The sequence below is a fragment of the Schistocerca gregaria genome, chromosome 8 (assembly GCF_023897955.1).
Source record: "Schistocerca gregaria isolate iqSchGreg1 chromosome 8, iqSchGreg1.2, whole genome shotgun sequence".
Lineage (NCBI taxonomy): Eukaryota > Metazoa > Arthropoda > Insecta > Orthoptera > Acrididae > Schistocerca > Schistocerca gregaria.
Window position 1 is genome coordinate 187,323,490 of NC_064927.1, and position 13,357 is coordinate 187,336,846.

At 44.8% G+C, this 13,357-nt stretch overlaps 1 protein-coding gene across 2 annotated transcripts in view; it reads left to right on the forward strand.

The window, feature by feature from the left end:
- LOC126284027 (gastrula zinc finger protein XlCGF7.1-like) overlaps positions 1-13,357 on the forward strand; it is a 137,889-nt gene that overhangs the window by 47,421 nt on the left and 77,111 nt on the right. Inside the window, exon 1 of one of the 2 annotated variants that reach the window (XM_049982580.1) lies at positions 4,688-4,811. The exons of the other annotated variant lie outside the window; for it this stretch is intronic. Within the exon in view, the coding sequence (XP_049838537.1) occupies positions 4,768-4,811 (44 nt within the window). The 5' untranslated portion in view covers positions 4,688-4,767. Of the gene's footprint in view, positions 1-4,687; positions 4,812-13,357 lie in introns of those variants that run through there. 2 annotated transcript variants of the gene reach the window in all.

Genomic DNA, 13,357 nt, shown 5'->3' on the forward strand with positions numbered 1-13,357 from the left:
TTGTGTAAGGGCAGCCATGGAGTAGCCTCTTTAATCACATGGATGGTTTTTTAGAGGACCAGGTGACCTCCTACTACAGACTTCTAGTAGTTTTTGAACACCACTTGAACCAACTCAAGGGGTAGACAAATTTTTAACCTTCTGTCCTGCCATTTATGAAAACAGAGCATTCCCGTTAGCAACTCTTACCCTAGTATTTCCTCCCATATTGTCACCCTTTGCTTAATCGACCCTAAGTCAGAGCTTTTGTCATATGGTCTTGAAACTCACCAAAGAGGGAGGGTCAGTTAACACTGGGAATTGACATCTCCCCTGAATTCTGGAGTGAATGGGTTCTTCCCTTTTCTTCGTTAAACATCTGACTAAAGGCACTGCTGAGTCTTGTTTGTGACTCATAATGTGCATGGCAGAAATGCGGAATGCTGAGATTTGTACCACCGAGTGGGTGGCCTGGCTGGTCTTACAAGGACATGCTAAGTGTCAAATAAAAGCCTGATTGTTCATTTTGAGCATAAATTCCTTGTGTTTCAAGTAGAATTTAAATTTACCAGACACAAAAAGCACAGTGAGAGTCTTCAGTTCAGTGCATACACCACTGGGTGATGAACACTCTTCTGCTCCTGCAGCAGTACAGCCACAACATTGGAATCCAAAGTGTCAGTTTGAACCAGAAATGATTAATTAAAGTACAGAACCACCAAGACAGTAGGATTTACTCATTGCTAACTTCAGTGTTGAAAGCGGTTTGTTGGCTGTCAGACCATCTAAATGGCTCAACCTTCTTATGCAGCTGGTTTCAGCGAGCAACAAGTTCTGCAAACTTGGGGATGAACTTCCTAAAGGAGTTGCCCATACTGCCAAAGCAGTGTGCGGAAGTGGGCGGAAGTCTTAATGACCCATGTGTTAGTGGCTAATCTTAATGCCAGTGGCAGATACTAAGTAACCTAAGAAAGAAATTTCCTGTTGAGCCAAATTGACCTTAAAGTGCTTGATGGTAAAAATGGTCTCCTGTAACACTGTCAGGACTTGTCACAGGTGTTCAAGGTGTTCAGAGAACACTCTACATAGACAACTACATGATCGAGATATTTACAAACAAATTTAAACTTGATATCACCCAAAACAGAATCCAGGAGCCTGAATAAAACTGCAGCTCTGTTTGATAACCCAAATGGCACTCTATTAAATTCATAGAAATTCCAGTCGGCTGAAAAAGATGTCACTACTTTGGAGTCTTCCACTAACAGGATCTGTTAATATGTCTGATTTAAGCAAGCATGGTAAGTTACTGTACCTCCATGAACCAGATAGAACAAGTGTGCAAATTGGGCACAGGGACTGACTACAGCATGGCAGTCCATGATCGGCCTATAGCCGAATCATTATCCTTAGCCACTATAAAACTGAAGAAGTGTACAGTGGAGTGGATAGCCTAAACACCCCATCACACAACATATTCTTCACAAGGTGACATAGGATTTCCATCTTGGGAGGAGATAATTTGAAAGACGACTGCTGGATGGGAATCTGATCAGAAAGATGAATGAATCACTGTATGTTTATTAGTTACAACATAGGGAAACTTCTGTAAAACATGAAGCAAACCTTGCATCTCACTGGTCAATGATTGGAAGATGTCAAACACTCTGGACTAGGTGTCCCCACCGAGCAAGGTGGCGCAGTGGTTAGCACACTGGACTCTCATACGGGAGGACGACTGTTCAATCCCGTCTCCAGCCATCCTCATGTAGGTTTTCCGTGATTTCCCTAAATCGTTTCAGGCAAATGCCGGGATGGTTCCTTTGAAAGGGCACGGCCGATTTCCTTCTCCATCCTTCCCTAACCCTAGCTTGTGCTCCGTCTCTAATGGCCTCGTTGTCGACAGGACGTTAAACAACAATAACCTAACCTAACTAGGTGTCCACATTATATACATCCAGTAAATTAGAATCTCCGTGCAACCTAAATTTTTGCAGTAGTTGGAACTTAAAATGAAATTTCCTATTGGCATAATCCAAAACTAAGTCAATATTCTGAACAAAATCACAGCCCAATATCAGGTTAGTGCTCAAACCTTTGGCTACCATGAAATTCAGAGGCCAAAAGAAATCACCAATTTTACAAGAGGTACTTAATAAACCAACAAAGGGTAGCATCTGACCATCGACTGTCCTGCAAGTGTGAGAAATTGAATGCGCGTCAGAAAATTTACACAAAGACCAGGGCCTTAATCATCAATTATAACTTAATAAAGACCACTACTTCCCAAATCTCGCAGAGCACACCGGTTTGTGGTGAGGTGCACACAAAGGGAAACTGGTTGTTTGCTGCTACTCTCACCTTATTATAATCTCTAGGTAAGATGCGATAAATGTGACACCTTAGCCTCTTATGGTGTTTCTTCCAATCACTGCAGTACTGACGAGCAAAATGTTCCAGCGAGCCACAATGATAGCATCTCCCCTTCCCTAATGTAACTTTTCTTGCCAGAGTACTTTCAATCATCACCCTTTCAGTTAACTGACTCGAAGCGTCAGCCCGACTACGTCTAAGGTCAGTCTGCCTAACTCCCTTCAATATTGGTGAATACAGTAGATGGTCCAGATCATTATATGTAACCAGCCTCTCTGTAAACAAACCCTGCAGACGGTCCTCTGATTTCATATCTTGCAAAATGTTGCTGTGTTGGCAACAACTTCAGATTCCAAAAGCTGAATATCGAAGCCGTTGGTCACAGTGTGCATTTCACACATATATATTCAATCAAAATCTCCCTCCTCCATAGAACACAGCAAGAAATGTTGATTCATCAGCTCACTCTTGGCCTTAGCCGACAACCTTTCTCTTAAAATTCTCTTGTGTAACTCATGTAAGGAGCCACATTCAATCAAAACAACACTAATAATCTCATAAGCGGACCATCAGATGTGTGAATTGGGATTTTGCTGAATCTTCAGTATATTGTAGAGAGACCTGTTGTGAGTACCTGCTAATCAGCTTTTCATGCGATGGTCTCTAGTTTCCGAGAAAATCAATGTTGAAGTTTTATTTAGACCCCCTATACCTGTTATGTTTATATTACTTCGACCAAATGAGAATAGCACAGTAACTGAAGTTCAAGGCTACCACACTGGCAGTATAGGTTGAAGTCCTGTCTGTGCACTTTTTTTCCAATCTCATTATACAGAATGTCATTAATTCGATGCCATTCCAGATACATACAAAAGTATTCATCTCTAATTTTGATCTCAAATACATAATTAATTCTGATCAAAACATCTGCCAGTACTAAACATGCAGTTGTACATTAGAGCCCCCTTGAAAAAAGGAGTGATAACCATCCCTGTGCAAAAAAAGATTTGAACAAGATTAGCCATTCCTTTACAGCACAGTGTACTGTAACTGCATCATGTAAGATATTCCTTTATGTTTTCTTGTGTATGCAATCACCACCTGGGAAATTTGACTGGAGTGTTCAAAAAAAGAGTTAATCATTTGACTCATAAATAGAAAATGTAGTTGTGACTTGTATGAATTCAGGAAAATTCATTAAAGTATTGTAAAAGAGTTTTTAAAATATGCCACTCTTTTGTGGGCAAGGCTAGAAAAATTTCTCTGAGTTCCTGATTCGTGGGGAGGGCAGATTGACTCTTTATAGATAAAAGATTATAGATGAAAGAAAAGCATGCAGCTGTCCCATGATAACTAACCAGTTCAAATGTACTCTACTTTGCCAACCATATGATGTTTATTTTTTCAAGCAAGTTAAAAGTTTCATGGAAAAAAATTCAGAAAGCTCCTGAATTCCTAAACAATAATGGGGAAACCACTGTGAGGAAAGATTTCACCAAAACATCTTCTCTAATTCTGCATCGGTTTATTGCGGTTGCTTTCACAGGAATGATCAAATACTACTGATGAGCATCTAATTTGGTCTACAGGAGAACTGTCTTTTTGAATTTAAATGAGCTGTCTTTTCTAGTAAAGCTTTTGAAAAATTTGTGTGCCTGCAAGAGAGTAGCTTTCATTAAATGTGCTTGGTGCTCTACAGATGTGTGTTCTGGTTGCTTCTGTGACAAGCACCATCTGGAATTCTGTTCTAGCACAGCAAGCAATGCAAGTGGTAACAAGTAAGACGATTCTGTAATATATTCTGTAACAGATAGAATACACACTTGAAGAAAGCTTGCTGTAATGATCACTGCATCAGTGAAATTAGTATGGCAAAAATCACTACTGTTGAATAATTTCACATGATGGCATGTATTATTTAATGACATTCTGTTTAATAAAAGTGAAAAAAAAGTACGTGAATAGACACATATTGCAAATGTGGTAGCCATGAGGCTTATTCGCTATGCTATGCTTGCTTAGTTGGAACATGACTTAACATTTCAGGTATAGGGAAGAAGGGGCAGGGCAGGGTACACATAAAACTTCAACATCCACGTAAAACTTCAACATCTATGTTCCCAGCAGCTAGGGACCATCACATAAACAGCTGCTAGCCAGGTACTTAGGTCATATCCCTCTACAACATGCCTAAGACACCTCTGAATCCTTGATTAACAGGCCTGAAGGTCCCCTCATCATCTAAAGTGCCTCTCACAACAGTGATAAGAGCTGAAAAATTACATCTGTGGAAATCTTAAAAATGTCCACATGCCTGTCCAATGTTGCTGAGAACCATGAAAAACTTAACCAGCTGTTGTATATTGCTTCAGTGCCCCAGAACGCAGTTCCAACAGGATTTGATAACTTAGAAAAATGACATGCCATACCAGCACCAACACTCCTGTGTCCAACACTAGGTGAGTCACCCACATTTTCTAATAAATATGAACATTCTTCCTCAAGCCATCCCAGTTTTCGACTTGTCTCTAACGTACTGAGTCTCATTTGTAACATAATGACCTTACCATTAACAGTTAACTTCTGCTAAGGATCACTAATGACAAGTCTCAAATCTGTAATGCAGTGTAACCACTGTGCAACTTCCTGTCTATATATCTATGCATGAGTGGGATTGCTGCCGTCCAAAAATGAAATGGGCTGCTCAGCACTTGAGAGAAAAGTGGCAGATTATTAGAGCGGCACTCACCTCACCCTCTTGGACTAGGGTAACCTCCAACAAATGCATGGTTGCACAGCTCTGCAATGTTTCCCTCTTCCAGCTGTCCACATGTACGAAGCTCATATTGTAGGTGCTCCAATATCCAGCCCTTCTTTGGCCTCTATGGTACCACTGAACACACCTGTAAACAGGCTAAACAAGAACAATCTGCCAAAGAAAATTTTATCCCAAAATACCTCAAAAAATTTTCTTTTTATAAATGAACACTCAAGTAATTAATCAACTAATTAGCCCTACTCCCAGAAGCAGCCACCTTCTGGTATCTTGTTGCCACATGGCCAGCCGTCAGCTCTTGATTGGGGAATGAAAGGATTGGGAAATGGAAAATTGAACATAATTTTAGCAGTAACACTCTTTGTTAGACCTCCCAGTGTATCAGTAACTTGACAAACAAGATTTCAACACTGCAATAAAAAACAGCAACTGCTTCAGCAGAACATAACTAGCCCACTCCCCAGTTATACATTGGGACACAGGACTCAACAAACCAAGGTAAATGAGTTACTTACAGATAAAATGGTACCTCTTTTAAATACACGTTATTAAGGTGATGACACAGAATAAACTAAAAACCTACTCCTTGAAATAACACTATACAAAAGAATTCAAATCATAGGTTTTCCCCCCAGGGGCATTGCTGCCCATTGGCAGGTTCATGCTTGGCTACCACGGGGCCCCAGCCTATGCAGCAACTTTTCCCTTCCATGCTGCATGTTTATCATCATGCTGTTCTTTTCCCCCTCCCTTGGGGAACATATCTGGGCTGTTTTTGGAAATGTATTCTGCATTTTTGGTAGTCAATATCAGAATACCTCCCACTGTTCCTTTTTACTTCCTTCTTTCACCATCTCCCATTGTTCCTCCACTTCAGTGTTTGATGTCCCACTTTTTCTTCCTCCCTGTGAACTCCTGAAGGCTGGCCGACATGTCTGACATGTAACAGATGACTTGGTAATGCATAATTCCCAGCCCTGGGTCGACAGATAGGGTTCAACATACCCCCTGTGGGCTCTGGTACAGGCCAGGTCCAGGGAGGGGTGATTGCCTGAGCTGCTACCTTTTGAAATTGCCGATTGGTTCCTCTGTCAGGTGTTCAGGAGGTGTGACCTGAGGTGGAACAATCACCTAAGGGGCCCCCCAGTTGGTAGGAGTGAGCTACCAGGGATCCTGGCAATCAATGGAGATTTTATCACCATGAGCCAATCATCTTCATGGTGAATGCCTACAAAATGTAAATGGAATGAGGCTAACAATTCAAAGACCCTCCTAGCTGCGCCAAGGTTTCTTGCAGTTTCACATAGTGGAGACTGTTAGTCCTTTGCTATTGTAAATCTATTTATTATTCAGAAAGGCGTTGAGGCAATTGCTGGCCTTGTGAAATCACGATCTCGTTTACGCAATGGCACTTTGCTTTTGGAGACTACTTCTGATTCTCAAGCACACTACTACTTGCAGCTTTGTTCCTCCATGGCTACCCTGTTTGTGTTGAGGCCCTTTGAATGCTGAATTTTTCCCATGGTGTTATTTGCACTAGGCCACTTGATAGTCTGATCGATGCAGAAATCCAAACATACCTCTCAGAGCAGGGTGTCATTGCTTCCATCAGATGACAAAAAAAGTAGATGCCTCCTTAGTGCCCATACACAATCTCTTTCGCACTTTCGAGATCAAAGCAGGTTATGAAGTTATCATGGTCATGCCATATATTCTGAACCCAATATGCTGCTATCTATTTCATCATTGCAACCACACTCACTAGTCCTGTCGACACCCAGCCAAATATGCAACCTGTGGTAAGGATTCTCATGAGGGTGTGCATCTTCTCACTGCTGCGTCAATTGCAGTAGTGACCATAAACCCTGCATTTTACCGTCTGGCACCTACAGTACTGTTCTTACTACATCTTGCTCCACGAAGGACATGGCCATGCAGACATCCGACCTCAAATTTAGCACAGTTGTTGTGAAATCGCCCCGCATTATGGTAGGGTCCCCATCTCTTTTAGCTGTGCAACATGCCACTAAACTTTTGCCTCGCAGGGTGAAGTCAAGTACGCAACTGGTAGCCAGAAAGGACAGAAGGAATACTCCCATGAAGACAACCAGCCAATGTCTGAATCTGCCTCTGCTAACCAGAAAGGCAAAGAAGTTAAATAAAAGCAAACGGTCTTCTCCTTCATTGACTCGAAGATCCCTTTCGACGGTGTTGCCATATGATGCCTTCGCCTGGCCAACCTCCATGTCCTTTGTAGACCTCATGGAGCAAGATCCTCCCGCCTCTGTGTCCTTTAGCAGCAAGTTTTCTAAGGCTGGCACTTGGCAGCCTCCGAGGTGACACCCCTTAATTTTTTTCTCGTCATGACTCTCCTCAAATGGAATGTTTACAGCTTTGCTCAAACAAAAAGGATTTATGGCTGCTCTTAGAATCCCAGCATCCACTTGTTCTCACTTTCAGGAAACAAATTTGCTTCCTCATGACCACTTAGAGCTCTTGCATTTCTACCCAGTCCATTTTGACCTTCCCCAGAGGTCTTCCATCTCATGGGGAAGTTGTGCTGCTCATATGGGAGAATGTTCATAGTCAACCCATCTGCCTGACTACCTGCCTTCAAGCTGTTGGAGTTTGCCTTTTCCTTCCTCACTTGACCTTTTTGCCTTTGTACTGTTTACATTCCTCAGTCATATAGTGTGATCAGGGCAGACTTCCTCCTGTTTGTTGGGCAGTACCTCACCCCTTTCTGCTGCTTGGTGACTTTAATGTGCACCATCCCCTTTCTGATTCTCCCAAAACCTGTCTGAGAAGTGCCCTCTTGGCTGACCTTCTTAAACAACCTCTTCTGCCTTAACACAGGAGCACCCATGTTCCTTTCAAACTCCACACACACCTATTCCCATTGGACCAATCCTTCTGCACTGCCCAGTTTGCCCATCTTCTCAAAAGGTCCATTATTTCTGACACATACTCGAGCGACCATTTCTAGTGTGCTATCCGTTTGCTGACTCCTACCCCACCTCTGTGCACACCCAAATGGCAGCTTGCTCAGGCCAACTGAAGGCTTTACTCCTCCTTGCCAACCTTCGACAAACAACATTTCCTCAGTTGTGATGTCCAGGTAGAATATCTTACAAACATTATCCTTATCACTGCAGAACATTCCATTCCTTGCACTTCCTCTTTACCATGCCATGTCCTTGTCTCTTGGTAAGGCATACCATGATGCAATTCATGCACTGAGACATGCTCTCTGCATTTTGAACCATCATTCTATGATACGAAACTGCATTCATTACAAACACACGCATGCACAGTGTCGTTGCATTCTTCGAGATAGCAAAAAAGCTAACTGGATTTCATTCACTAGATCTTTTAACAGTTCAACACCCTTTTCTGTCCTGTGGGCTATCTTTGACAGGTCTCTGGGACCAAGATCCATTCCCCAATTTCTGGTGTGACAGTAGCAGATCATGTCATCGTGGACCCATTGCTATCTCCAACATCTTGGACTGGCATTTTGTGGAGATTTTGAGCTCCTCCCACTATCACCCTACATTCCTCCAGCAGAAACAAATGGAGGAGATGTGGGCGATACCCTTCTCTTCCCCCATCCCCCCCCCCCCCCCCCTTTCTGGGTCTGGGGTTTGGAATAGGCCCGAGGTATTCCTGCATGTCTTACGAGGTGACTAAAAGGAGTTTCACATGTTTTTGCCTTTATTTGATGGTCCCCTGTAGGGTTTGATCTCCATTCTTCAAAATTTTCCCGAAGAGCGAGCCAATTGGGGAAGTGTGCCTTACAAGGTGCATCGTGTCCATCATGCATTGAGATATTTAGCCCATTTTCTCATTGTTGAATCGCAGTCCTGCCCATTCTCCATTTCTTGGGCGAGGACACCTTCCTGGGTGCATTTTCACGCATGCACTATGCAGTGTCTATTACTGCGTCGATGACAACAACCATAGACTTCTTTGCACCTGATATCCTGTACGGTAGCCAGTCCGTTGTGGTGGGGCTGCCATGTACCCTGTTGGTTGTAGCCCCCTGACCACACAGGGATTGCTCTGCTGATGCCTGCACCGTTAACTCCCCACATATGCCAAGGGGTAGATGCCCATCCTGCCAGATGGCCTATGCTGCGGCTGGGTGGTGTCGGGCCCCTGGTCAGAGTGGGCGGCATCAGGGGATGACATGTGATGAAGCGTAGTCCATCATATCTTGCTGGTGGTGAAACACCAGCAGTCTCTAAGCGATCATGAGCTCGATTCAATGCACAGAAGTATGACCCCAAATCGTTTTCCTCCTTGGCCACACCATGGGAGGAACATCAGGCTAAGGAATGGCAGCGGATATTATTCACTCCAGACCTTGTATTTTCGAGAGCTCATGGGGAATCTTTCATGACGATGAAGCCACAGTTTTTTGTTGAACATTTAGAGGACAAGTTTGGCGAGGTGGAGGGCTTGTCCAAAATGAGATCTGGGTCAGTAGTGATCAAAACAGCATCCTCCACCCAGTCACGGGAGTTACTCACTTGTGACAGGCTGGGGGATGTTTCTGTAACCATCACGCCCCATAAGAGCTTAAATATGGTCCAGGGTATCATATTTCATAGAGATCTCCTTTTGCAGTTCGACAAGGAGCTGCGCCCCCATTTAGAGTGATGAGTTGTACATTTCGTCTGGCGTGTCCACCGGGGTCCGAAGGGTAATCAGGTTGCCACTGGTGCCTTCATCTTGGCCTTCGAGGGTGATACGTTGCCAAGGTGATGGTCTACCAGTGTGATGTAAAGCCCTATATTCCTCCCCCGATGCGGTGCTTTAAGTGCTGGAAGTTTGGCCATATGTCTTCCCGCTGTACTTCAAGCGTCACATGCCGAGATTGCGGACACACATCACATCCCAATACTCCATGTGCCCCGCCTCCCATCTTTGTCAGCTGTGGAGAGCACCATTTGCATTGCTCGCCTGACTGCAGGATTCTCCAGAAGGAAAGGAAAATAATGGAGTACTAGACCCTGGACAGACTGACCTACATTGAGACTAAGAGAAAATTTGAACATCTGCATCCTGTGCGTATGATACCGCCTTACGCTGCTGCTCCAGCAGTTGTGGCAGCATCAGCTCCGCCAACCCAGGTCACCTCTCTGAGCTGGAAGACTACACCTGCCTCCTTGATGGTGAGGAGCATTTCCCTCCCTGTTGCTCCTGCATGACCTACTTTGGTCGGGAGCAACCCCCCCCCCCCCCCCCCCCCCCCTGCAAACCATCGGGGACATCCGTCCCCACTTCTCAGTTGGAGAAGCATAAGTCTTCTTTGGCTTCTCTCGCTAGGAACGAGTCCCTTGGGTCACTCCCTTCCCAGGTTTCTTGTAGTGTGAAAGACAACACCCACCAGTGGCCGAAGAGCCCAAAAGCAGCTGGCCATATGGCTTCACGTTCAGTCCCAGAGACTGAGCCTATGAAGTCCTCCCAGCCAGGGAAACCCAAGGAGCAGCGATAGAAATCCAAAAAGAAAACCCCTAAGACCAAGGAAATTGCAGTGATACCCACACCACTGCTACCTACAAGCTCTGTGGCTGAGGATGGGCTGGAGATTTTGGTGTCTGCTGACGCCCTAGATCTCGCCAGAACCTAGGACACAATGGATATAGACTGCTCAGGCAATAAATCGGTGGCAGCAGGTGACTCTGAGGTGTAAACTACATCATTGAATGTTCCATGCCTTCCCAGTCTCACGATGTGATCCTCCAATGGAATTGCGGCACCACCTGGCTGAGCTGCGGCAACTGTTAAGCTTTACACCTGCTATCTGCATTGCCCTCCAGAAAACGGGGTTCCCAGCAATGGGGACCCGTGCCCTCCACAGCTATAAGGGATATTACAGAAACCATAGCGACTATAATAGTTTCAGGTGGAGTTTGTGTTTATGTCGTAAACTTGGTCTGTAGTGAACATGTGACCCTTCAAACCTCTCTTGAAGCTGTGGCTGTCAGAATAAGTACCCCTGAATGTATTAGTTGCACTGATTGATCAATTCCCTAAACCTTTCCTACTTCTGGGAGATTTTAATGCCCATAACCCTTTGTGGGGTGGTACCATGCTTACTGGACGAGGCAGAGATGTCAAAACTTTACTGATGCAATTCGACCTCTGCCTCTTAAATACTGGAGCCGCCACACATTTCAGTGTGGCTCATAGTAGTTACTCAGCCATTGATTTATGAATTTGAAGCCCAGGACTTCTCCCATCTGTCCACTGGAGAGCACATGATGACCTGTGCGTAGTGACCACTTCCCCATCTTCCTATCACTGCCCCAGAGTCAGCCCTTGTCCAATCCTGAATTGACTATGGGAGTGTGGTTTATGGTTTGGCAGCGCCTTCAGCATTGCATTTACTAGATCCTGTGCACCACTGTGGGGTTTGATGAGCGACAGGAGCTTTTAGGATGAGTCCGTTGACCAGCGTACTGATGGAGGCTGGTGTCCCGCCACTACAGATCAGATGTGCGCAATTGCTCACCAGTTATGCAGCACACATTCATAGATCCCCTGTGCATCCAAATAACCATTTGCTTTTCCCGCCCGTGGCAGTCCATCTCCCTCATTGGCGGCCCAAATCTAGGCTAACAATTGCGGTTTGTGTGTGGTCCCTTTTCTCCGAACTGAAGTCCTTCCCTTTACCACCTCTGGCTGCGGTTCGTATATGCCTCAATGGTGTGCACCTCAGCTGCAGCTTCGTCTGGACCTTTTGCATCGTCCTAAGGACTCCATTAACCCCGCCGTTCTCCGCTGTCACTTCCTCTCGATTCTTGATGTGTTCCGGGTTCTGAAGTGGTTTACACCAATGGCTCAATGGCTGATGGTCACGTAGGTTTCACGTATGTTCATGGAGGACATGTTGAGCAGCACTCCTTGCCAGTTGGCTGCAGTGTTTTCACTGCAGAACTGGCAGCCATATCTCGTGCTCTGGAGTACATCCGCTCATGCCCTGGCGAGTCATTTCTCCTGTGTACTGACTCACTGAGCAGCCTACAAGCTATCGACACATGCTACCCTTGTCACCCTCTGGAAGCGTCCATTCAGGAGTCCATCTATGCCCTGGAACAGTCCCGCCACTCTGTGGTGTTCGTGTGGACCTCAGGACACGTCAGAATCCCCAGCAACGAACTTGCCGACAGGCTGGCCAAACAGGCGACGCAGAAACTGCTTCTGGAGATAGGCATCTCCGAAGCTGACCTGTGTTCTGTCTTACACCACAGACTTTCCGGCTTTAGGAGATGGAATGGCATAACAGCATGCATAACAAACTGTGTGTCATTAAGGAGACTATGAATGTGTGGAAGTCTTCCACGTGGGCCTCCCGCAGGGAATCATTTGTCCTCTGCCGGCTCCGAATTGGCCATACATGGCTAATGCATGGATACCTACTCCACGCAGGGACCCACCTCAGTGTCACTGTGGCTCCCAAATAACAGTCATCGACCTCTTGCTGGATTGCCCACTTTTGGCCGCTTTGCGGCAGTTTTTTAGCTTATCTAGCACCCTGCCTTTGGTGGTGGGCGACAATGCCTCCACAGAAGCTTCAGTTTTACATTTTATCCATGAGAGTGGGTTTTATAATTCTATGTAAGTTTTACCACATGTCCTTTGTCCCTCTGTCTCTTCCACCCTAGTGCTTTTGGGGTGAAGATTTTAATGTGTTGCAGAGTGGCTGGCTTTCCCTTTTTGTTCTTGTGGTTGGCCAGCCACTGTAATCTGCTTTCACATTTTACTCTCTCTTGTTTCTAGTGTCTCTGTTTTCTTGTCCTCTTTTGTTCCTTTTAGTTTTCATTGCTTTCCCTTTGTTCTTTTGGCTTTTCCTTTCTTTCTGTTTTGTGTTATATGCTTCATTTGTTTTATTCAACATATGGCACTACCAGGTGTACCCATATGAAATGAGCGTTTTTTTGTGAAAATGAAACACAAATTTTGAATTGAAAAGTAAAAACATTTTATTCAGTGTACTGACCATTGCTTTCTGTACATTTTGACCACCTTTCTGGCAATTTGTGGACACCACGCCAATATAAATATTCGCCTTTTGAAGCAAACCAATCAGACACCCAATTTGCGACTTCTTTGTAGGAATCAAAGTGTTCCTCAGCCAATGTGTGTCCCATTGATGAAAACAAATGGTAGTTGGAAGGAGCCAAGTCTGGCAAATATGGCAGGTGGGGTAGCAGCTCCCAG